At 46.0% G+C, this 25470-nt stretch overlaps 1 protein-coding gene across 2 annotated transcripts; it reads right to left on the bottom strand.

Moving 5' to 3' along the window:
• Position 1: 1 nt before the first annotated feature.
• LOC115466013 (ras-related protein Rab-3D-like) lies at positions 2–23615 on the bottom strand. 2 transcript variants are annotated; one of them, XM_030196952.1, is made up of 5 exons: positions 23491–23615; positions 10457–10684; positions 3303–3421; positions 2333–2457; positions 2–261 (listed from the first exon to the last, which is right to left on the bottom strand). In XM_030196952.1, exons 1-5 carry the CDS (start codon positions 23503–23505, stop codon positions 74–76), a joined length of 675 nt encoding a protein of 224 aa, XP_030052812.1. In that variant the 5' UTR covers positions 23506–23615; the 3' UTR covers positions 2–73. The 2 variants fall into 2 exon arrangements, with proteins under 2 accessions (XP_030052812.1, XP_030052814.1); XM_030196954.1 differs by lacking the exon at positions 23491–23615 and adding an exon at positions 17756–17861.
• Positions 23616–25470: the final 1855 nt, after the last annotated feature.

Below are 25470 nucleotides of genomic sequence, written 5' to 3' on the forward strand. Positions count from 1 at the left end.
AGCGTAGGGGATAGGGAACTGCAGCAGAAGAGGAACGCACCAACAAGAAGAGCAGGTATGTGTCTTTGGGTGTTCAGCAGGAGCAGCCACTGGACTGCTGTGAGGGGGCCTCACTCAGATTGGCATTCTTGCTATTGCTGACAGGGGAGGAATTAGCATCTAGACTCTCGTTCATCTTTTCACATATAGTGTCCACCAGATGTTCAAAAACCTGTTTCACGTTGATGTTCTCCTTTGCGCTAGCTTCAAAAAATTCAAAACCTGTAGAGAAAAAAAAGGAACATGAAACGTTCTGTGAGTGGCAGCCCGACGCAACTAATTCCTGGGGGTGTGGGCTAGCGTGATTTCAATCTCTTGTGAACATGTATGTGTCGCACACATATGGCCACCGAGAGTTGAAGCAGCCTCGCGAGACTTCAACTCTCGGTGGCCATTTTGAAACACCGAGAACCGGACTCATCAGGACAGGAGGATGCAGGGCAGCTAGCAGCTCCGGGCAGGAAAGAGGGGGCTCTTTCCTGCCCCGAAGAGGTACCTCTAGACCACCAGGGATTGGGATAGCAGAGTAAGGGGAGGGGAGGGGGAGGAGAGATGACAGGGGGGAGGTGAGGGCGTGGAAGGGGCGGGACAGGGGACAAGAAAGGGGCAGCTCCCCCCAGCGAAATGACACCCCCCCTCCGGTGCATCTTTACTTGCTGGGGGGGGGGGGGGGTGGCGTCGCGTGTCTGTCAGCAACGCTCGTTCCTTGCTCCCTCTGCCCCGTTACAGGAAATAACCCGTTCCGGGGCCAGAGGGAGCAGAGAATGAGAGTTGCCGACAGACGCGCGGCACCCCCCCAGTGGCGTGCACCCGGGGCGGATCGCCCCCACCGCCCCCCCCCCCCTTAGTACGCCACTGCACCATGACACAGGGCAGCAGCTGAAGCAGAGTTTTCAGGGCAAAGCCAAGCCAACATAAAAAGGAAGTTATTTATGCCACAAAATCATACTGTTTTCAAAATCTAAAAACAAAAATGAGCTAAGGGACATTACAGGTTTCATATAGAAACAACAGGGAGGACATATGCGTTTGACCATCAAATGAGGTGCGTTCCGTTTAATGCTATGTCGGGTCTGTTTTGACTCAAAGAAGGAAGCCAATTCTTCTAAATAGGGAGACCAAGTAACAAACCATTACAAAGACAATGACTTGGGAATAGTTAATTTTTTTTTAAAAATCACATAGTACATAATTATACAATGATCTCACTGTAGACCAATGTTCCATAAATCGCTCAAAATGTATAGATAAAGAAATGTATATCTTACTTTTAGACATATGTTTGATTTATCCCTTGATTCATGTTTATGAACGGGTCACTTGCTTATATATATATTTATAATTTTTAATAAATTTTTAGTATTTTCAATGTATTTTGATGTATTGTTTGATATGTTTGTGCTATTTTAGACTCCTGATGCCAAGCATATTGTGCTAGGCTTGCCAACTGGATCCAGATTCACCCAACGAGGTTGAGCCAGTCCTGGGCTACCCCAATGCATGCAGGGACTTGTAGCCTTGCTTTTCTTGATGAATCCAACGGGGAAATCAGAACCATAAGTCCCTGAATGCAATGGGGTAAGCCTGGGACTGGATTAACCCCGTCCAGGGCCGCCGAGAGGGGGGGCAGGGGGGACAAAACTCCCCGGGCCCGGGCCTCCAAGGGGGGCCTGGTGCCGCAGTCCCGTCCACCCGCCCGCCTCCGTCCACCACCAGGCCAGGCCCCCCTGAATTCAAATCATAGCGCCTCACCTCGACCTTGTTCTGTGTGAAAGAAGCGCAGTGGCAGTCTGCAGATCGCCTCACTTCGGGCTTTCCCTCCCTGTGTCCCGCCCTCGTCTGACGTAACTTGCGTGAGGGCGGGACACAGGGAGGGAAGGCCCGAAGTGAGGCGATCTGCAGACTGCCACTGCTGCTGCACTTCTTTCACACGGAGCGAGGTCGAGGTGAGGCGCTATGATTTGAATTCAGGGGGGCCCGGCCCAGTGGTGGACGGAGGGGGGCGGCGACGACGATGACCTCAGGGGGGGCCTGGGGGCGGCCTTGCCCCGGGCCCAGCCCAGTCTCTCAGCGGCCCTGACCCCATCAGGTGAATCTGGATCCAGCTGGCAACCCTACGCGTGCACCGTTGTGACACCTACACCTTGGTGCCAGGTTATAGAACTGTCCCCTTAATGCTCAAACAAAAATATTACAGCTCACATTGGGCCATCTGGATGTGATGGGAAATTTTTCTAACCTCACCATAAAATCCCAGACAGCACACAAAAGAGTAAAAAGGAATGTTCCTGACCTAATTCATCAGCCAGTCGTTTGCCATCTTCTGTAGGGATCATCCGGTCATCTTCCAGGTCACACTTGTTTCCCACGAGGATCACCTGGGCATTGTCCCAAGAGTACGTCTTGATCTGTGTTGCCCTGAGCGAGGAGGGGAGAAAAGGAGAAGCCATGAATGGGAAAGCGCATGTACCAGCAGGTTGTTCAGATGGTGGGAACTGTGACTCTGAAGCCAACTAGGGAAATGGGTAAAAGCCCGATCATCCCAATCCTATGCTCTCTACCTGGAAGATCCAGTGCAACTCCGGAAGTTTTTAAGGCGCAAAGTGTAGGATTGAGAGGATTGGCCTAGTGGTTAGAGTGGTGGACTTTGGTCCTGGGGAACTGAGGAACTGAGTTTGATTCCCAGCACAGGCAGCTCCTTGTGACTCTGGGCAAGTCACTTAACCCTCCATTGCCTGCCGCATTGAGCCTGCCATGAGTGGGAAAACGCGGGGTACAAATGTAACAAAAAAAAAAAAAAAAAATTGCCCACCAGATATCTCCAGGTCACTGGAGTAAGCTAAGCCCGTCTCAATTTACTTCAGCTTCATCAGTGTCCTACTGTGCTTAGAATGGAATTCCCAGATATGTCCTGGGGACCCTACAGCAAGGTGGGTTTCAGGACAGCCACACTAAGCAATATATTTTCACACTAGGGAAACCTGATATATGCAAACATATTGCCCATGTATTCCAGAAGGACAAGTTTGTGAAGCCATTCCCTAGAGAAACTGGAAGTATAAATCAACAAAGGTGTAGGACATAATGAGGGATGGCTCACCCTGTCCCACATGACCTGATGTCCTCTGTTCAGAGAGAGAGAGACAGAGAGAGAGAGAGAGAGAGAGAGAGAATCTACAGTAAAACCTCATGATTTCACAGATCCTGCCGTCTACCCTCTCACTACAAAATAGGGACAGAGGTGGGGGTGGAGGTCATCTTACCAGTCCTGCACTGCATTGAACGAATCTTGGTTTGAAATGTCATACATAAGCAAGAAACCCATGGCTCCCCTGTAGTATGCCGTAGTGATGGTTCGATACCTCTCCTGGCCCGCTGTGTCCTTAGAACAGAGTAAAAAGGGACAAATTAAGGGGTGAAGGGGAACAAGGCAAGCTCCCCGCCCCGAAGCAAGGATTACCCAGAACAGAACAGCACCACATCCCCGGCCACCTCTCACGTCTCTGGAAAGGGAGCTCTAGGACTGGAGCAGCTCAGCTGGCTCGGCAAGTCCAGAAAGAAACATTGGGGCATGAGATATACTCCAGGTGCCTTGACTGCAGACAGGCTGACCTTCAGCAGAATATTTCACCAACACCAAGTAACAATCCGAGAGTGACAGGTCAACTCCATATTTCATTTTCCACTACCAGGGATCAGAGTCAAGACTCTGAAAGAATGTGATTTGCTTCAATGTTGCACAGAATTTGTGAAGGAACTGAGGATGAGAATGGAGGCACAGGGAAACTTAAAGGTTTATTTTCAAAGCACTACGACTTACATAATTCCATAGGTTACTATGCAACTTTGTAAGTCTAAGTGTTTGAAAATGAGTCCCATAGTCTGATAATCACATACAGTGCCAAGGGACAGAGCTCATCTCCATTCCTCCTGCTCATCTCCATTAGGGTGGAAACTGACATGGGAAACTGCTGTTTTGTACCAGTAACCTACCTCAGTTTCCACCTCAGCAGCCACAGGAAACAAAGATCAATTTAACACACCAATTAACATTTCCAGAGTTGAAAGGTTTCATTCTCATTTGTGGAAAAATCAGGCCTTGGTGGCAGACCAGTGCTGACAGGGAGAAAGCCAGGCTCCGCTCTGACGTCTTCAGGCCCTCTCACGCATAGGCTCTTGTGTCACAGCCCAGAGACGAGATCTGTGTTGCTGCAGCAACCCATCCCTACCACGTACATCTGTGACCAATACATCAGACATGGCTGCCTTTTCTCTTTCCCCACCCAATCCATCTCCAGAGCCAAAGAGCTTCTGTAGAACACTTCTCTTTATAAATAACGACCTTTCCTTTTCTTCTGTGACCTCCAACATCTTCTGCTCTCCACCAGAACCAACCCCAGACATTTCCACTCTGCTAGACAAATGAGGAGGGGGGGGGGGGACATGATAGAAGCAGTGCTATACCCATGGGTGGGCCTGGTTGGCTGGCAGGGATCCCTGAGCTCTGCCAGCTGAAGACTCCCAGTATCTCTGTCCCCTCCCCCACTGGCGATCTGGCATCCCTCCTGATCTCACAACCCCTCTCTCCCTGGTGTACCTTTAAACACTTCTGAACATCACCAGCAGCAAGCAGTGACTCATACATGCCATTTGAGCTGGCCCTCAGACAGTCCTGCCTATGCGGAAACAGGAAGTTGCGTCAAAGGAAGGGTCTGGGGCCAGCGTGCGGAAGTGAAGAGGTTTTAAAAAGGTACGCAGGGGGAGGGGGAGTGTGATCTGAGAGACCGGGAGACATACTGGGCCACAGATGATGGTGGAGAGTAAACTCTATGCCCACCCACTTTGGGCTGAGTCCCACCCAGAACTGGCCGTACGGCTATGCCACTGGAAGTTTATAAAATGTTGAGTGGCACAGAATAGATAAATAGGGGGCTATTTTTAACCTTTCAAACACAGAAACAAGTGGACATGAAAATGAATGGTTGGATGTCAAAAGAACTTAACCTTCTAGCAGCCGCTGCTGTATGGATAACTTCCCCATCCATTAATTTTCAGCAGTGCTATTCTGATAGTCCCACTGAAAATTTACAGACCGCTACCCGTATAGTGCCAGGGCGGAGTGAGAGCAGAGCAAGAGAGTTCTGCCCAACTATATGGAGAGCCAACATAAAGACTGTCATAAATTAAACTGCTTAGCGGCTGCGTATCGCCTGCTATGTGTACAGCAGTGATGGTCACCAAGCCATGTAAACTCATTGGTTCTGCTTCTATAAATACTTCTGCTGACTATTGAGAAGTGTTGGGCTCAGCATTTTAAAAAAACAACGCTGACTGCAAGGTGTAATTTTTCATGCAGTACACAACTGGGGTTCAAAAGGGGGGTTGGACAAGTTCCTGGAAGAAAAGTCGATAATAATGATTAGCCACAAAGCCTTGGGAGATCTCAGAGCTGTACCAATGAACGCACATGTGCAAGTAAGACAAGACACCCAAACTGCCCCAACTCTTTGTCTCCTCTTCTTGGCTTGTGACACAGTGGGTGGGGTGGGGGCACCAGCGGGCATAAGCCACGATTCCAGCTCAGTATATTCCTGGAAATGAACTATGAGAAACAGATCTTCTTATAAAGTATCACATACCATGTAAAATGAGTTTATCTTGTTGGGCAGACTGGGTGGACCGTTCAGGTCTTTATCTGCCGTCATTTACTATGTTACTTTTTGGGATCTGTTGGTACTTATGATCCGGACTGGCTGCTGTCAGAGAGGGTGCAGGGCTCAGTGGACCTTGGTCTGACTCAGTATAGCTTTTCTTATGTGGGACCACTCAAAGAAGTCCATCATTTAACCAATCTACACAGCATTCTCTAGCAAAGTTTGTCAACTGGGAATACACATCTCAAAATGCACCAGGCTTTTAGATAACAACATCCCTTCCCCTGCTGCCAAGCCACCAGAAACTCACCCAAAGACATGACAGGATGACTTCCTACTCTTACCTTGGTGTCTCCTCATCAGCGTGCTTCCAGGAAGAAAGTTAATCAGCTCTTGGTCACCCTGGTGATGGCAGCTAAGTAAACTGAAACGTCCAGCCTACACCCGCTCTTAACTGGAAAGCTAACAAGGCCTTTCAGGGCTGCTCACAGGGATAGAAGCTGTGGCCTCCTCTCTTCATTCTGATCAAACTAAGTACAGACACAGTGCACTAATAACACCTCTGCACTAAGGTCTGCAAATAGTGCACAGAGCTTTGAAATCTGCAGCCGCAGTTCCCAATCCCACTCCTGCCACCAGCCCTCACCGTATGACCTTCAGCACAAAGTCAGAGTTGTGACACTTGTGTTCCAGCTCCCAATCCCACTATGTGACCTTCGCCACAAAGTCAGTCAGAGCTGTGACACCTCAGCTCCAGGCCAGCTCCCAATCCCACTTCTACCACCAACCCTCACTGTGATTGTAACCTCCTTGTTCTCTACATGGAGCTGTAAATGTTTAGATTAAGGGGCGTGTGTATACGTGGATTTGTAGTGAAAGTCTGTCTTATTTTCCTTTATTTGCCTTTGTTATTTGCCTCCTGCTGTCAGCATTAAATTAGTCTCTGGTTCCTGGTATCCTTGGACAGTTATAGTCACATCCTGCAATCCTCTTGTCTGACTCACCTCAGGGCCTCTGCTTTTTGGTGGGCTCAGATCCCCTTTAGACACTGCCTTCAGAAGACTTGTTATTCAAGCCACACTCCCTCAAATTCTGTAAACGGTGCCCAAAGTTAGATGCACAGTTGTAGAATAGTCAGTTATGTGCGTAACTTAATTAGCAAATCAGCACCACTGGCAAGTCCCGATAATTGGCCTTAACCACTGCTAAGTGGCACTAATTTGTAGTTACGCATGTCAGCACAATAAATGTTTTATTGATCACCTTGAAGAGTGTGGTGGGCTTCTTCCAGTCTTGTGGTTTATCTCCAATTGCCCGTGGAAGACTTTATTTCCTGGTTTGCTTGTTTTGTTGTTGTAGTTATGCACGTAACTGACTTGCATCCCTATTCTACAAAGTCAGCGTCTAATTCCTACGGCATGCAACTTCAAGGGGGCATGGATCTGTTAGTACTTAGGTGCTAGCATTCATAACAGCCTTTGACATGACGCAGTTGCCAATATACTCCCCGAAATCACGTTAGCCATTTTGGAGAGGCATCACAAGGGGCAGGAGCACTTGCCAAGGGCTGGGGGCTCTTTTTTTAAAACAAAAAAAAAAAGGTATGCAGATGCCGGCCCATTATTCAACGTCAGAACCCACTTAGCTAAGTGGCCTTATTTAGGACAGCTTTTGTGAAAGCTTGGGAAAGTCACTGCTCAAACTGTGAGAAATCGATCTACTTTTTGAGATCTGCTGGGTACTTGTGACCTGAACTGGCTGCTGTCGGAGACAGGACGCTGGGCTCGATGGACTTTGGGCTGACTCAGCACGGCTTATGCTATGTTTTTAACTTTGTCTTACCTCCATCAAACCCTCCCCTATTTCTCCCTCGGGGTAATGTGTCTAAAATGTCTTTTCCCCCCATTGTTTTCAAAATTTACAATAGCCTGGCATTTCGAATTATGTGCTCTATTATTTTTCAGCTATGAGACTTTGGAAGGTCTCATCTGGGGGCAGAGGGGAAGCAACTGTAGCGTGAATCACATAATCCATGATTTTGCTGCTCTCTGAAGCTGAAACAGTACAGAGCACATCTTGCAGTCTAGGCTGGTGGGACAAGGACCCAGGAACTGTTACGGAGAGATGAACTTAAATCTAAAGAGGAGAGAGACTAATCTGAATCCTCTCCAAGCTAAGAGTTATCGACTAAGATTCTTCAATTTATTGTTTTTTTCCCCCTGATCACAGTCACATGTAGAATCAGCTAATGCTTTGCAACCAGGTCATCGAGGTTCAGATCTGGTTCTCGCACTGAAACAGTTATTGCAGGCTTACAAACTCAACTTGATGCAGGTCATATTGTGCTGGTAGTATCTTTAGATCTATCAGTTGCATTTGACCTGATTAATCATCAGCTCTCAGCTACTCTTGGCATTTCAGGAACAATGTAATTTCCGGGTTACGCAGGCCTCTTCTGTATCCTCTTCTCACGCTCTTTTCTGCGGAGTACCCCGGGGCTCTGTTCTTTCCCCACTTCTGTTCAACCTTTTCCTTAGTCCACTGACATTGTTCATTCAGTCACACGGTAGCAGTTCCTATTCTTACACAAATGATTTCCTTCTTGTACATTATACCAGCAGTGTAACGATTGACCGACAGCCACTTAAAAAATGTCTCCATGAAGTTGCATCATGGCTGCAAGATCATCAGTCAATACTACCCCAGAGAAAACGGTGGCCTCTTGGATCACTGGTTCTTCACATACTCTTTCTATTATTTTATTTATTTGGATTTGCTCACAACTTGTTCAGTGGTAGCTCAAGGTGAGTTACATTCAGGTACACTGGGTATTTCCCTGTCCCAGGACGGCTCACAATCTAAGTTTGTACCTGAGGCATTACTCCTATGGCTCCCATTCGCTCACTTAGGTACTCAGGAATTATTCCAGATTCAGCACTTTCATTCTCTCAAGTCTCTCCTACACTTAGGATAGCTTTCTTTCTTTCTTTCTTTCTTTTTTCTTTTTTGTGTAAATTAAGAGCAATTTGTAATTATGTGGATACAAATTCTCTTCAATCTCTGTTTTATGCTTACATCCATTCACACTGCAGACACATCCTTTTGCATAGCTCCATGTCTGAAGGGAGACACTAAGCCCGGGTTTTCCATTCATTGCATGCAGGGACTTGTAGTGTGTAAGTCTGAGGAAGTCCTCGCAGCTGCCAGAGGGGAACCCCGCTTCTCCTACTGACACGGAGCTACACAGTAACCCTGGCTGAGACACGCACACACATACAGACACACACACACAGAGGCAGAGTCCAAGCCTCCACACCTCTTGGGTACACGAAGTGAGTCAGTGTTATCCTGAGGAGTAGCTGGGCATGTGGGCTGTAGGCTAACTCTACCAGTAGATCTGTTACTTCCCCACCCTGCCTGCCAGTTCCCAGGTCCAGGATGGGGACGGGCAGATCTCACTCCTGCAGAACAGGAACCAGAAACAAATGTAAAGAGCTGTGTATAAACCATGCTGTATCAGTATACAATGTGTGTACTGGTTCTGTCGGTGAGCTTTGCCTCCATCTCTGTACGCCATGTTGTGCTTTCACATGTTTCTTCTGTGCATACCTGTTCCTCAATCTGTATACATTAGAACATTCTTGCCTATAGCCATGTACTCCGCGAGTGCGGACCTACATTAGAACATTAGATCATAAGAATAGCCATACTGGGTCAGACTAATGGTCCATCCAGCCCAGTATCCTGCCTTCAACAATGGCCAATCCAGGTCACCTGGCAGAAACCCAATTAGCAGCAACATTCCAAAACCCCAAAGAGTAACAAGATTCCTGAATCCCAAAGAGTAGCAACATTTCATGCTACCAATCCCAGGGCAAGCAGTAGCTTCCCCCATGTTCATCTCAATAACAGACTGTGGACTTTTCCTCCAGGAACCTGTCCAAACCTTTTTAAAACCCAGATACGCTAACCACTGTTACCACATCCTCCGGCAAAGAGTTCCAGAGCTTAACTATTCTTTGAGTGAAAAAATATTTCCTCCTATTTGTTTTAAAAGTATTTCCATGTAACTTCCTTGAGTGTCCCCTAGTCTTTGTACTTTTGGAACGAGTAAAAAATCGATTTACTTCTACTCATTTAACACCACTCAGAATTTTGTAGACCTCAATCATATCTCCCCTCATCCGTCTCTTTTCCAAGCTGAAGAGCCCTAACCTCTTTAGCCTTTCCTCATACGAGAGGAGTTCCATCCCCTTTATCATTTTGGTCACTCTTCTTTTTGCCTTTTCTAATTCTGCTATACACATTCTTCCAAAACATATACCCCACCTTTTTATGCTTAGCGAATACAGAATAGGTGAAATCCTTTCTCATTTAGGGTCCCAGCAAAAGGCACTGAGATGGAAAGAGATACAGAGCTGGTATTTTCCATCCAATAGAGACAATACAATGTACCAGACTGCTCCCCAAGGGACTGCCTGGGATCCCATTCCCATCATGGCCCATCCCTCCTTGAGTTTTGGCACTAGTGTGTGGCTTCCTGCACCATCTCTTGGAGTTGGACCTCTCGGTGATGGTGCAAACAGAGAAGGCACAACTGGAAGCAGAGGTCCTTAGAGCAAAACTGGACACTGTTCTAGCTTTTCCTTCCCTTCTTTAACCAAGCTAGAGCAGGAGACCTTTCAGTACTGTGCCTGTATGCTCTTCTATGCTGGGATCTGCTACCCTCTGCCTGCCCCTACCCCGCCGTGCCAGGTACTCACCCAGATCTGCAATTTCACCCTCTTCTCATTGCGATACACTGTCTTCACCTTGAAGTCTATGCCCACAGTGCTGACAAAGGCAGAGGTGAACGAGTCATCTGCGTAGCGAAAGAGGAAGGAGGTTTTTCCCACACTGCTGTTACCGATGATCAGTAACTTGAACATGTAGTCGAAATTCTGGTCCGCGGCATCTTTCTGGTTCTGCCGGGAGTCATTGGCGGAGGCCATCTGAAAACAAACAAAAAAAGGCAGGTGGAGAGAAGAACGAGGCTGGTACGTTAGATCCAGGCTCTCAGGAGACCCATGCTCAGGTCCTGCCTCTGTCGCTCCCTGTCACCTGCAGCCCAAATCCACTTAAAGAGTAAGCTCAATAGTGAAGGAGGGATCTATGCTTAGTCTGTAATATGCAAGAAAAGGCAAAGTGGATTTTCTCACAGCTTCAGACTCCTCCCAAATCTGGCCAGTTAGGAGTTAACCTAATGATTAGAACAGTGGGCAGAAAATCAAGGAAATCAGGGTTAAAATCTCACCACTGATCCTTGTAATCTTGGGCCAGTCACTTAACTGTTCATTGCTTCAGATACAAACATAGGGGCCGATGCGGAAAAGCATGTAGTGGAGCGGGGCACAGATATCTGAGTGCCTGGCTTCTACCACAAGCGTAATACTGTGCTGTGCAGAAAGATAAATGTATCATAATTTTAAGTGCCAAACGCATGCACAGAAAGCTTTCACAGTAAGTGCAGATTCTTGTGTGCAAGTTCAACCCCCCCCCCCCCCCCCCCCCCGGAAGCGACAGTGCACATTGGCCCCTGTTCTTCTGCCCCTAAACAGGAACCTCACAACAAATTTTGCGAGGCTCATATGTTAGGTGCAGAACAGGCATGGTATGTGCTTTTACTTCCAGTTTTGTTCTGACATGTGCACACGTCTATATCCTCCTGTCTGCCTTTGAGCTTTGCAGGGGCTTCAGGTTGCAAAAGAAATTAAAACTAATAATTACATCTCAAAAATCAGCACAAAATCCTCTCCGTGAACCCTTGAATGCAGCCCCAGACCTGGTGAAAGTTCTCATGGAAAGCATATGTGGAAAGGCCCCATTTACCTCTAGGCATTTCCTTGGAATACTCAGTGGCCTCATTAGCATTCATTTTAACGTAAATGTGCAGTTCTATATTCCGTGTAGGCTAACACCTGCGCTCAATCCCTCTCTGCATTGCTCGGCAAGTACAACCCACGTTCAACCCGTGGTAACCAGAGTTAGGCCTGCAGTGGCTTTCTGCATCAGTCCCTTAGATTGTGAAAAGACATGAGTTAAATCCATAATCTCTTCTCTTCTTCCCTCTGATCAGTGGTTCTTAACCCAGTCAGGTTTTCAAGACACCCAAAATGAATATGCATGCTCTGCCTTCGCTGTACGCAAATATCTCTCTCATGCATATTACATTAGTACATAAGTATTGCCATACTGGGAAAGACCAAAGGTCCCTCAAGCCCAGCATCCTGTTTCCAACAGTGGCCAATCATAGTAACATAGTAGATGACGGCAGAAAAAGACCTGCACGGTCCATCTAGTCTGCCCAACAATTTAAACTCATATGTGCTACTTTATGTGTATACCTGACCTTGATTTGTTTCTGCCATTTTCAGGGCACAGACCGTAGAAGTCTGCCCAGAACAAGGCCCACCTCGCAACCACCAGCCCCGCCTCCCCCCACCGGCTCTGCCACCCAATCTCGGCTAAGCTTCTGAGGATCCATTCCTTCCAAACAGGATGTCACAAATACCTGGCAAGATCCCAAAAAAGTACAAAACATTTTATACTTCTTATCCCAGAAATAGTGGATTTTCCCCAAGTCCATTTAATAATGGTCTATGGACTTTTCCTTTAGGAAACGGTCCAAACCTTTTTAAAACCCCGCTAAGGTAACCGCCTTTACCACATTCTCTGGCAACGAATTCCAGAGTTTAATTACACGTTGAGTGAAGAAAAATTTTCTCTGATTTGTTTTAAATTTACTGCATTGTAGCTTCATCGTATGCCCCTAGTCCTAGTATTTTTGGAAAGCGTAAACAGATGTTTCACATCTATTCATTGTGGGATCCTGAGAACCTGGCTGGCCAACAGGCCGATTCTCAGAACTTGCACAGTAAAACCAACAAGGCAGATCCCATACTGCCGGCAAAACAGAAAAATAGCTCTCCAATGCTCAAAGGAAAAGCTATTCTAATTCTATATGCGCTGTAAAAGCGAAAGCAAGGGGGAGGAACATGCTTGGCGCATGCACAGAAGAGTTTCACAGTAAGCGCAGCTCTTGTGTGCATGTGCCAGGCAAACCTGACCCTGAAGCACACATCGGTGCCGCTCTTCTGCGCCTTTAAATATAAGCTTTTCAAATTTTGTTTTACTCGGAAGGCTTATATTTAAGCACAGAATACAGGTGCCAATGGGTGCTTTCACTTTCGGGTTTGCTCTGATTCATGTGCATTTGTTTCTCAGTACTGGAGCTTACAGGGTTTGTTTGTGCGCTCTTCTCTGAGCATTGGGAAGGCATAGCAAACGACATAATTAACATTTAAATTCAATTTGCAGCCATCTCTGCCATGCATGTCGTTTTCCGTGCTAAAGACCTCTGAGCATTCCATGCAGACTTATATGCGTGCTATTCCCGTACTCTACCAAAACCCTCATCCACACCCTTGTCACCTCTCGTTTAGACTACTGCAATCTGCTTCTTGCTGGCCTCCCACTTAGTCACCTCTCCCCTCTCCAATCGGTTCAAAACTCTGCTGCCCATCTCGTCTTCCGCCAGGGTCGCTTTACTCATACTACCCCTTTCCTCAAGTCGCTTCACTGGCTCCCTATCTGTTTTCGCATCCTGTTCAAACTTCTTCTACTAACCTATAAATGTACTCACTCTGCTGCTCCCCAGTATCTCTCCACACTCGTCCTTCACTACACCCCTTCCCGTGCACTCCGCTCCATGGATAAATCCTTCTTATCTGTTCCCTTCTCCACTACTGCCAACTCCAGACTTCGCGCCTTCTGTCTCACTGCACCCTACGTCTGGAATAAACTTCCTGAGCCCCTACGTCTTGCCCCATCCTTGGCCACCTTTAAATCTAGACTGAAAGCCCACCTCTTTAACATTGCTTTTGACTCATAACCACTTGTAACCACTCACCTCCACCTACCCTCCTCTCCTCCTTCCTGTACACATTAATTGATTTGATTACTTTATTTTTTGTCTATTAGATTGTAAGCTCTTTGAGCAGGGACTGTCTTTCTTCTATGTTTGTGCAGCGCTGCGTATGCCTTGTAGCGCTATAGAAATGCTAAATAGTAGTAGTAGTAGCATTAATTGGTCTTAAAGCCAGCAGTAGGTTTTGAGAATCGGCTTGTAGGTGTGTCCTGTGGACTGGTTTGAGAATCCCAGTTCTAGATGTGGCAGAACATAAGAACGTAAGAAGGGTGGGGTCCAGCTATCACTTTCTCAAAGCCAGTAAGCTTCTCCATTTCAGAAGGAGAAAGCTTGGCACATCATGCAGCTTAGTGAAACTGAAAGTTGCAAGGCTTAGCCGGGTAAACCATTTCGCTCACATGAACCACTACCCCCTTCATGGTACAACAGCCAAACCAGGGTCAAGAGGAAACCAATCTATCCTTGCTCATACATCTCAAATCTATCCCACCTGCAATATTCACCGTCACCCCTACCTGAGCCCTTCAAGTCCCAGAGGTGATAGGCTCCATATCCCTGTGTCCGTCCCCTGAGCCCTCCAGTCCTACAGGCGACAGGCTGTGTTTTCCTATGTACTTCTCTGGGGAGCAACATAGGGTGTGCTGTGTGAGGGACATGTACCTAGATTTAGACTGCTGGGGCCTGTGATGAGAGTTGGTGGGTGTGTCCTGGCCGGGTGCAGGACATTTCCTTAATTTTCAGGGTGCTGTTTATTAAGTGGGAAGGTGATGCTAGGCTAAGGGCTTCTTTCTCTCTCTTTAATCCCTGGCTAATGTTTGCAGAAGATTCAGTGGAAGGCTCTCAGCCTTCTTTGAGACATCCCAAAAAGACTTTTGAGTGCACAGGCCTGGCTGTTTGACCTGGTGGCCGGTGGCACAGCTCAGTGACATACTGCACTACTGAAAGAATATTGTCATGGCACCACTGGATCAGCCTCATACCTGGACAGGTAAGAAGGTCAGAGATCCTCCGCAGGGCGGCGGCACAGACAGGGTTTTCCAGTCACCTTTCCTGTTCTGATCCTGACAAACAAGTCTGAGTGAATCATACAGATTTACTGCAGCAAGAGCCAGAGGGGATCCTGCAGTGCAGCTGTATTACTCCACTGTATTAACAGTTTATCTCACTGCAGACTCCATTATATGATAATGCCTCATATCACACACATACTCCATCGGATAATATCCCTTAATTAAACCACGGACTTCATTATATCATGAGACTATACAGTGGAGTAATTACACATTATAGCATTTGTTTATTTCACACATAGTATGATATAGTGAAATCCATGGTATAATTAAGGGATATCTTATATCTCATAATTACATGGTATGTTCCATTGTATTATTTCATTGCAGATGTCACGACAGAATAGATATATGGTGTGATATAAGATATATCATAGTTAGTATGGAACCAACCTGTATTCCCCTTTGCCATGAAAACCCAGTTAAAAGCAGATTACAATGAAGCCTCCCATATTATATCACCTCACCATAATCTACTCTGTTCCTTTCACATCTTCCATCATCATATTTCATATCCAGCCCTATACTATACTATCTTATAATCTCATCAAGCTATATAATACATTTTATTATAGTATGGCATCATATCCTCCATTATACTGCCAGGCAGGATGTATCTCAGCATTTGTTTCATTATACAATATTGTACATACATTTCTTACATCATATTTCATTGTAGGTTAACATAAGAAAGCTGAAGGTTAGCTAATGTTATATATGGTTAAGTTACATTATTTATAATCTAGTTCTCTGTTTGCTTCTTCCACCTGAAATGTTTCATTTATTGTAAACATGTATAAATTCTTTCACCTCACACACATTGTATTAATTTATGTTATGTATTACATAGTATCAGCTCACTCATGATATATTTATACTGTAGTTTTCTACTGTTATGTTATAGTTATTGTATGGCTTTAAAAAAAGGTTTGGATAAGTTCCTGGAGGAAAAGTCCATAGTCTGTTATTGAGATGGAAATGGGGGAAGCCACTGTGGAATGTTGCTACTCTTTGGGATTCCGCATGGATTCTTGCTACTCTTTGAGGTTCCGCATGGATTCTTGCTACTCTTTGGGGTTCCGAATGGAATGTTGCTACTTTGGGATTCTAAATGGTATGTTGCTACTCTTTGGGGTTCTATGTGGAAAACTCATTGCCTAATTCTCACCACTCAATACAATAAGTCTATATCGGGCACGGTTGCTGCTCTGGACTTCTCCATTCCTATCGCAACTAGCATGAAGCTACTTGGGGTCATTCTGGATTCCCACTTGACTCTCAACCATCAAGTTTTGACTATCACGAAGCGAATGTTCCTCTCCATGAGGTCCCTTAAACGTATCAAGCAGTTCCTACCGTTTGACCTATTCAGGACTCTAATCCACTCTCTCGTATTGAGCCATTTTGATTACTGCAATGGGATTTACACCGGCTGCAAAAAGCAAACCCTTAAGAAACTCCAGACAGCGCAGAACACAGCGGCGAGATTACTATTTGGTAAATCTAGGTTTGAAGCAGCAAAGCCTCTTACAGAGAAGCTCCACTGGCTCCCGATTAAAGCGCGCATCAAATTCAAAATCTGTGCACTTACCCACAAGATCATATTTGGGGACGCTCACATGTTCAGCCTGATTGACCTCCCTCCCAGAAATTCCAAGAAGCTGTCCCGCAATTATCTCAATCTCCACTATCCTAACTGCAGGAACCTAAGATACATGCTACTCTTCGCCTCCTCTTCTGCTTTCTATGTCCCCGTTACTGGAATGCTCTGCCACCAATATTAAAAGAGACTGCCGATCACAATCTGTTTAAGAAATCCCTAAAGACTTATCTATGTGGTAGATCTTACTCCTCCGCTGCTTAACTTCTTGTCGTCCATCTTGTGTTTCTCCTGTTGTTCCTTCCCTCCCCTTTATGTACCTTATTCTCTGTGTTGAACTAGATTTGCTATGATGTACTTTTCTTAAATTGCTGTAAGCCACATAGAGCCTGCCATAGTGGGAATATGTGGGATATAAATGTTCTCAATAAATAAATAAATATATGTTGCTACTCTTTGGGGTTCTGCCAGGTACTTGTGGCATGGATTGGCCACTGTTAGAAGCAGGATACTGGGCAAGATGGACCATTGGTCTGACCCAGTATGGCTGTTCTTATGTTCAAGGAAACTCCTCTATCATGCATCAGAGTGCATCCTTGGAAAGCCAAGGAATTCAGTAGGTTAGGTCAGGACCTTCGACTTATTACCCCACAAGGTAAAAGATATTGGCAGGGTGCTCATATATCATCACTATCCCTCTCTCCTGTCCAGATTAAAACTCAGAGACCACGGCTGGTATCCATCTCAGCCTTAACACCTTTCCTTTTCACCCTGAGAGTCCCACAAATATAGTAGCTGCAACATGTCATCAGTCTGTACAAGAAAAGTGCAAACAGCCACCCCAAGGGAGAAAAACATGGTTACTAAAGACTACAGTGCACCTGTTTGGGGAAAAGGTATGTTATTACAGCCATAAAAAATAGTGGCCCTAAATCTCTAAATACACTTCATGTTCTGTTTCCATTATTGAGGGGAGCTGGCAGGGGGGGGGGGGGGGGGGGTCAAAAATCTGGAGATAGGGGAGTTATATGGTTGCCTGGTCCAACCTGTCAGAGGTACTTTCTGAAGCCAGACTGGGAGAGGGGTATGCGTTATGATTCTCATTCCTTAGAGGAATTTGGGGGGGGGGGGGAGAGGGGGTCTCCGATTGACAGGTCTTTCCTACCTGGAAAAGCTAAAGCAGAATGTAGCGACACCTGTCCGAAAGAGCTCTCTGCCCTCTCTCTGTGCTCCAAGGAGCTGAGAAAGCAAGCACATCTGTCCGTGTGTCCGTCCAGGGCTCCTGAAATTAACATCTTGAAACTTTGAGGCCAGCTGTACACTCACACCTGCCTGGAGCCCTGCTTCTCCCCTGCCAGCTGTTTCCTCAAGAGAAAGAAATGCAAGCTAGAGCCCCCGACAGAAGTGGAGATTGCAACCCCCTTACCTCACTCAGCTGCTGTACTGCTGCGTGGGCACCACCACCTCTTCCTCCTTTGCGATCTCTCCACCCGGATCTGACTTATTTGCAGATCTTATTCTTTGTAAGGAAAGCCCAGGGAAGGAGAGAGAGAGTGCAGGAGAAGGTGTGTCTAAGCTCAGCAAGCAAACCTTCCACATCAGCCACCCTCCTCCTGTTAGACTTGGAGCTGCAAGCAGGAATCCTCCTCTGCAGGGCTCGGCCCTCCCTCCATCCCTCCCGTCAGTGTACACAGCACAGCCCACCTCTCACTATATACAGCCTCCTCCATCACTGTACACTGCCCAGGCTCCGTGCCCTCCCCTCTCCTGTCACTGTGTACAGCCCAACCTTCCTCTCTAATACAACCCAGGGCCTGCTCCCTGTCTGTATAGTCCAGGGCTCGGCCTTCCCTCCCTCCTCACTCTGTACAGCCCTGAGCCCTGCTCCCTCCCCCATAACTTTATACAGCCCCCAAGGCCTGCTCTCACTATATAATGCACAGTGCCTTCTGTCAATCATCTTGTATAATGACCAGGACTGAACAAAATATCATCCTGGCCAAGGGCTGATATCAGCATCTCCTTTCTTTTCAGGGCCATATGGTTGATATCTGCCATCATTGTCTGTTTCTCTTTGCCTATTCCTTCCCCCCCCCCCCCTTTTTTTTAACAGGTGATAGGGCCTAGGTCAGATTGTCAGGCTATCCCTGATGAATATGCATACAACAGAGACAGTAAGTTTACAGCTCTCTCATACATATTCATTAGGATATCCTGAAAAACTGGTCCTATAGTAGTCCTCAAGGACTGGGAGTGAAGATCATAAGGCCCTACTTTGTGCCCCCAGTGGAGTCCCCTGGACCTCTCCCCCTGATGCATTAGTCTATGTGGAGTGTAAGGGGCTGAGCAGAGTCCTGTAAGGTTCTTGTGCAATGGGAACTCAGATTGCCACATAAGGAAACCGTGTGGGTAGCAAGAGGCTCAAAGCGCAGATATGGTTAGTTTGCTAATGCTTCAATCCTGCCATAGTTGAGCCTCCATGCTAAAACTTGGTTCTGTCACCGACTCTATGTGTCCTGCATGCCTCAGTTCTAATTCCTGGCTCTGGCACTGACTCTGTATGTGACTCGGGGTGAGTCACTTTACAGTCCTGCATCTCAGTTCCAATCCCTGGCTCTGGCACTAGAGGTGTGCATGGTAACATTATCTGGCCCCCATCAACACCAGTCCTCATTCACTTTTAGATAAGTACATAAGTATTGCCAGGGCTTTTTTTGAGGGGGTACTTGGGGTTACTGAGTACCGGCACCTTTTCCGTGGTCTGCTAAAATTGACCCATGGTCCCCAAGTTTTAATGAAAGAGCTCAGGCTCTACACACCAATTCTGCCTTGTCATAGAATCTGTGACTGGTTGCAGGGGGCCTGGCTATTGTGGGGTGGGTCCCTCAGTGATCACCCCACCCTTGAAGGGTGGCCTGGCATTTGAGTACCAGCATCTTTTTTGCTAGAAAAAAAGCACTGAGTATTGCCATACTGGAACAGACCAAAGGTCCATCAAGCCCAGCATGCTGTTTCCAACAGTGACCAATCAAGGTCACAAATACCTGGCGAGATCCCAAAAAAGTGCAAAACATTTTATGCTGCTTATCCCAGAAATTAGCAGTGGATTTTCCCCCAAGTCCATTTTAATAATGGTCTATGGCCTTTTCCTTTAGGAAGCCATCCAAACCTTTTTAAAACCCCGCTAAGGGTTTTACCACATTCTCTGGTTTTTACCACATTCTCTGGCAACGAATTCCAGAGTTTAATTACACGTTGAGTGAAGAAAAATTTTCTCTGATTCGTTTTAAATTTACTACTTTGTAGCTTCATTGCATGCCCCTAGTCCTAGTATTTTTGGAAACTTTAAACAGACGCTCCATGTCCACCCTTTCCACTCCACTCATTATTGTACTTTTGATCCATCCCTTCCTACTCCCACGGTAGGAATAACTTTTTTGTCCCCATCCCCAACTGGATAAAATTACATTAAAATCAATAGTCTAATCTTAATTTTTAAAAAATCCATCTACCTAATTTTTACAAAACATAACATTAAGAAACAAACAAATAAAGCTTTTAAGACCTTTCCGAAAAGAACTGTAAGGAGTAGTTAAGCAAACTGTTGTAGTTAGAACCATATTTTTGTGCCTTGGAAGGCAAAAGAATGTTCCCAAACGTGTTTTCATAGAAGGGACATCGAGACAGAGATTGTTACAATTCCTTACAGGCCCTCTATGACTTGGGAATACAAGAAAGTTTCCTGCCATAACTGAATTAGCACCATAAACACATTTATAGACCAGAATTGAATTCTAGGTTTTAATCTTAGCCGATGTAAGTTATTCAACAGGGGGGCTAACTTTGCAAAACCTGCCTGATGCAAAGATTAGTCTAGCAGCTGTATTCTGCAGAAGTTGGAGTCGCCACATTTCTTGTTTATTTATGCCGCAATATGAAGAATTACAATAATCCAATAATGGAAGCAAAATTGCCTGTGCTATTGTTTGAAATCCACCAGGATTAAGGATGCCCTAATAGCTGTCTGTTTCCTTAGATGAAAAAAGAATTTCCTTGCCAAAGCATTGATCTGGTATCTAAAATTATACCAAGTACTTCTGATTTATTATCAAATTTTAAAGAAGTACCTCATTAAAGATTTTTTTATTTTATTTGTTACATTTGTAGCCCACATTTTCCCACCTATTTGTAGGCTCAATGTGGCTTACATAGTACCAGAGAGGCCTTTGCAGGCTCCGGTGTGAACAAATGTAGGGCGATGTTGTGGTAAGATCAAGTTCATGTGGCACAGCCACATTAGAGAATCGTAGAATGGAAGAGTTGTGTTATGTCCATTGTGTTGCAGAGATTAGGCATTTAAGTTGGATCGGTAGGGTATGCCTTTTTAAACAGGTTGGTTTTTAGTCAGAAGAGAAATTCTGCTGGTCATCAAACCATATTAACTTTGCTTTCTGCGTATTAAATTTAAGAAAGTTAGCTGACACCCAATCTTCTACTATTTTTATATAATGCCTTAGTAATGAAAAAGCATTCACCAAAGAATCTTGAACAGGGCACAAAACAAAAATGTCATCCACATACGATAATGAAAAAAATGTTTAAACTGTAAGTAACCTCCCAAACGGCTCATATAAAGTTAAGGCGACAATGGGGGCCCTTGAGGGACATCGCAGTTCGACTTCCAATCCCTTGATGCTACACCATTTTTCAAAACGCTATCCTGCTTATAATCGAACGAGAAAAACGCCCAAGTTCCGACCTAAATCGGGAGATGGACGTTTATCTCACAAAAACGAATAACACGGTATAATCGAAAGCCGAACTTGGACGTTTTCAACTGCACTCCATCGCGGAAGTGTACAAAGTTGACGGGGGCGTGTCGGAGGCGTGGTGAAGGCGGGACTGGGGCATGGTTATCACCCGAACAGAGATGGGCGCCTTTCGCCAATAATGGAAAAAAAGTATGCGTTTGTATCTAGAATTTAGGGCACTTTTCCTGGACCCTGTTTTTTCACAAATAAGGCCCCCAAAAGTGCCCTAAATGACCAGATTACCACCAGAGGGAATCGGGGATGACCTCCCCTGACTCCCCCAGTGGTCACTAACCCCTTCCCACCACAAAAAATGATGTTTCACAACTTTTTATTTTCACCCTCAAATGTCATACCCACCTCCCTGGCAGCAGTATGCAGGTCCCTGGAGCAGTTGTTAGGGGGTGCAGTGGACTTCAGGCAGGTGGACCCAGGCCCATCCCCCCCACCTGTTACAATTATCCTGCTTAATGCTTAGACGTCCAACCCCCCCAAACCCACTGTACCCACATGTAGGTGCCCCCTTCACCCCTTAGGGCTATAGTAATGGTGTAGACTTGTGGGTAGTAGGTTTTGAGGAGGATTTGGGGGGCTCAACACACAAGGGAAGGGTGCTATGCACCTGGGAGCTCTTTTACCTTTTTTTTTGTTTTTGTAAAAGTGCCCCCTAGGGTGCCCGGTTGGTGTCCTGGCATGTGAGGGGGACCAGTGCACTACGAATCCTGGCCCCTCCCACGAACAAATGCCTTGGATTTATTCGTTTTTGAGCTGGGCGCTTTCATTTTCCATTATCGCTGAAAAACAAAAACGCCCAGCTCACAAATTGTCGAATAAAACATGGACGTCTATTTTTTTCGAAAATACGGTTCGGTCCACCCCTTCACGGACCTGTTCTCGGAGATAAACGCCCATGGAGATAGACGTTTTCGTTCGATTATGCCCCTCCACATAGTCTATTTCCCAAGAAGGACGAAAAAATGTTTAAAAACTGATTCCCCAATACCCATTTCACTCAATCTAAAAAGCAGCAAATTGTGATCCACAGCGTCAAATGCCGTGGAAATATCAAATTGCAACAGTGCGGCTTCCTTTGGCTATGTATCGCTTTATTTCTGCTCTATGCACTATAAGCATTGTCTCCGTGCTATGCATCAGGCAAAACCCGTGCTGTAAAAAAAAAGTGAGAATTGATGGTTCACCGCAAACTCAAGGAGTTTCGCTATCCAAGGAACACTCGCCACCTGAGTGAGATCTCCTTCTATTTTTTTAGAAATGGGAGTAAGAGCAATCAACACATTGTTTATAAATGCAGTAAATCATATTAAGATTTGAGAAGGAACTGCCTTTAAATAAAACGATGGACAAGTATCCAAAGGACTTCCTTTCTTGGCCACCCTCCCTAGAATTTGTCCTATCATAGTAGAAGAAACAGGGGGAAATGTATTCCATAATCTATCTGCTGGTTTACCAACTATCTGATTAACTCGTCATCCAAACAGTGCTAAATCAGCATCAATATTATTTAATACAAATAACTGTCTACTGTTGTTAACCTTAGATTGAAAAGAAATTCTCTGTGTTCAGTTCTAATCCCCGGCTCTGGCACTGACTGACTCAGGGTGGGTCATTTTGCAGTCCTGGGCCTCAGTTCTAATCCCCGGCTCTGGCAGCATGTGACCTCAGGGTTAGTCACTTTACAGTCTTGTGTTTCAGTTCTAATCCCCGGCTCTGAGACTCTAGTTAGAACTAAGAATAATGTTGCTTCTTAGACCTGCTTCTAGCACATAAGAGTGTTGCAGCTCTCATCACAATGCTGCTTTTGTTCCCCTCCTCCTTTTTTATAAAGAGGGTTTAGTCAAATGTAAAAGGTCAGTATGTGAAACCAAATCTTTACAGGGATCAATGTAAGGTACAGTATCTCCATGGACCATTTCTCCCATCAATCTTTCTTTCCAAATGTTTGCTTTTATCCTTGCTAATCACCATGTGAAGGCTGCCACACCCTCTTCCTGCAGGCCCAGAGCAGCAACTTGCTAGCCTGGCCAAGAAGGAAGGATTGGAAGGCAGGCACTTGAACGGTGCTAAAACTTCCGGGCTGGGTTGTGATCTTTGTATCCTGCCAGGACATCATCTTCACCATTGTGTCAGGGCCCTACAGTCTACATCTGCTGTCCCGTGCTGGTTGTCTCCATTTCTAGATCTGGCACAAGGAGCTGGCTTTCATGCCACCACTAATCCTCTCTCACCTGCAGGACTCTTGCTAGTTGCTTCTGGGCCCTGCCCCACCAGCATTCCTTATATCCACATTCCTTTCCCCTTCTGCTGAACTGCACAACCTCAGGTTTCTTACAGTGTTCTTGGTCATTCACAATGTCTGTATTACTCTTGCTTTTTCATTGTGTCTGTCACAGCTGGCTTCCACTGGGCTGTTAGGGGATTTCTTCCCCTATTTTCCATCTTCTCTCCCCTCTCAAGCCCCTGAGCCCAGGTACTCACCGCTTTGATCTGTGTAGGCAGTAAATAAAATCTGAATAGACAAACACTCTCTAATGATATTTCATAACTGGGAGTTCTAAATCAGGCCACAAGGTGTCACCACTGCCTGGCTTTCTCTGCCCCAGGGGCTGGAAACAGTTTCCGAAGCATTCCAGGTCCTGCTGCAGAAACTGAACCCAGATCACCTGCCAGTGAGTCTGCCCTTGTGCCCCAGGTCTGATCTGGAGGTTATTGCAATGTTACTGGTAACAGCTAGTCTTTTCTTCCCCTTAGAGACTGCCCTGTATTGCACAGCACCCTCCGCACCAGCGGTGGCTGCTTTTATGCCTAAGGGACTCCAAGAGGCCGTCCAGATAAAAGGTGCAGCACAAACATTAGGACAAATGCATCCGACAACCCCCCTCAGTCCTTCTGCCAGGGTTCCTCTGCAATGCAGCCCTTCCACTGGCACACACACTGGCTCTGGCAAAATCACCTCACCCACACAAGGGGCTTTCCTGCCAAGCACTGCACACCATGCACAAGACACTCACTTCCCTGCCCTAAGAGGGAACCTGCAGGCTCAAGGTTGGAAAGGTGCAAACCAGAGGCCTTTGCTCCCTCTTTCAACACGGGGCGGGGGGGGGGGGGGTTGGCCTCCCCGCAAAAAACCACCCAATCTGTCTTTCACCCTTCCCCCTACCACTGGTTATTGATCAATTTGCAGTTCTAATGTTCAGAAGTAAACAGCAAGAACCGCACGTCCATAGCTGCTGGCCTAGCTCAGCCTGTCCCTGCTAACCTGGGGCCAATTGATGGATATCATCTCCCCCCACCCCATAGTGCTGGAAGGTTTAGACCTTAAGTCCCAGGCAAGGAGAGGAAGGGACACATCAGGAACCCCCTGGATCTGTCCTCTCTCTCATTTACAGGAATTTGTTATACCGTCATTCGCACAGAAACATACTAGAAGAAGTTTACAACAGGATACAGGGGAAGAAAGGAGAGGAATGAGGAAATGAGAATAAAAAGGGAGCAGGGACTTAGAGAAATGAGGAAGACAAAGAAGGGGAATAAAGAAACCATTGAAGGGAATTAAAAGAGAATCAGGTTGAACTGTTTTTTTTTTTCAATATTGTCATTCTTGACTCAAGTTGTCTGCTTCCAGCATTTGTCTGCCTCGTCAGGGAGAAATAAAGGGAAGTTGAAGGCAAGACCATCTTTCACAAAGAAATCAGTTCTTTATTGAAAATATGTCCTCTATCTGAGCACTGTCACAGACAATCTGGAGTATTGATCTAGTACAACTCCGTTTTTGGTATGTAATAGTCTTTAACATATTTGCAGCACTTATATTTACTATAATTTTAATTTGCCAGAAGCTCTTACAAATTCATCGTATATATCACACTTGTTTATTTACAGTTCATATATTTTTTATTTTGTTACTAGTAAAAAAAGGCCCGTTTCTGAACACAATGAAACGGGCGCTAGCAAGGTTTTCCTTGGAGTATGTATGTTTGAGAGAGTGTGTGTGCGAGTGACTGTGTGAGAGTGTATGGGGGACAATTTCCGTTGTTCCCTTGTACTTCCCTTAGCTACCCTTCTGCATTGTGAATTCTGCCCACAGAGATAGATTGTGTGAGTGTCTGTGTGTGTGTCACAGGGACAGTTTGTGTATGTGTGTGTGTGTGAGAGGGTGGGGCGGGCTGGGAGGTTGAGGGCGAGTGTTTGTGTTATTGTGTGTCTGACAATGACAGGGGGGAAGGGGGGGTGGTGAACTGAGATGGTGTTGCAGGGGGCTTGGAGGGGGGGGGGGTTGGCCATGTTGTTGCTGGCTGGTATTAGTGTGGTG

This window comes from Microcaecilia unicolor, chromosome 3 (assembly GCF_901765095.1).
Source record: "Microcaecilia unicolor chromosome 3, aMicUni1.1, whole genome shotgun sequence".
NCBI classification, from domain to species: Eukaryota; Metazoa; Chordata; class Amphibia; order Gymnophiona; family Siphonopidae; genus Microcaecilia; species Microcaecilia unicolor.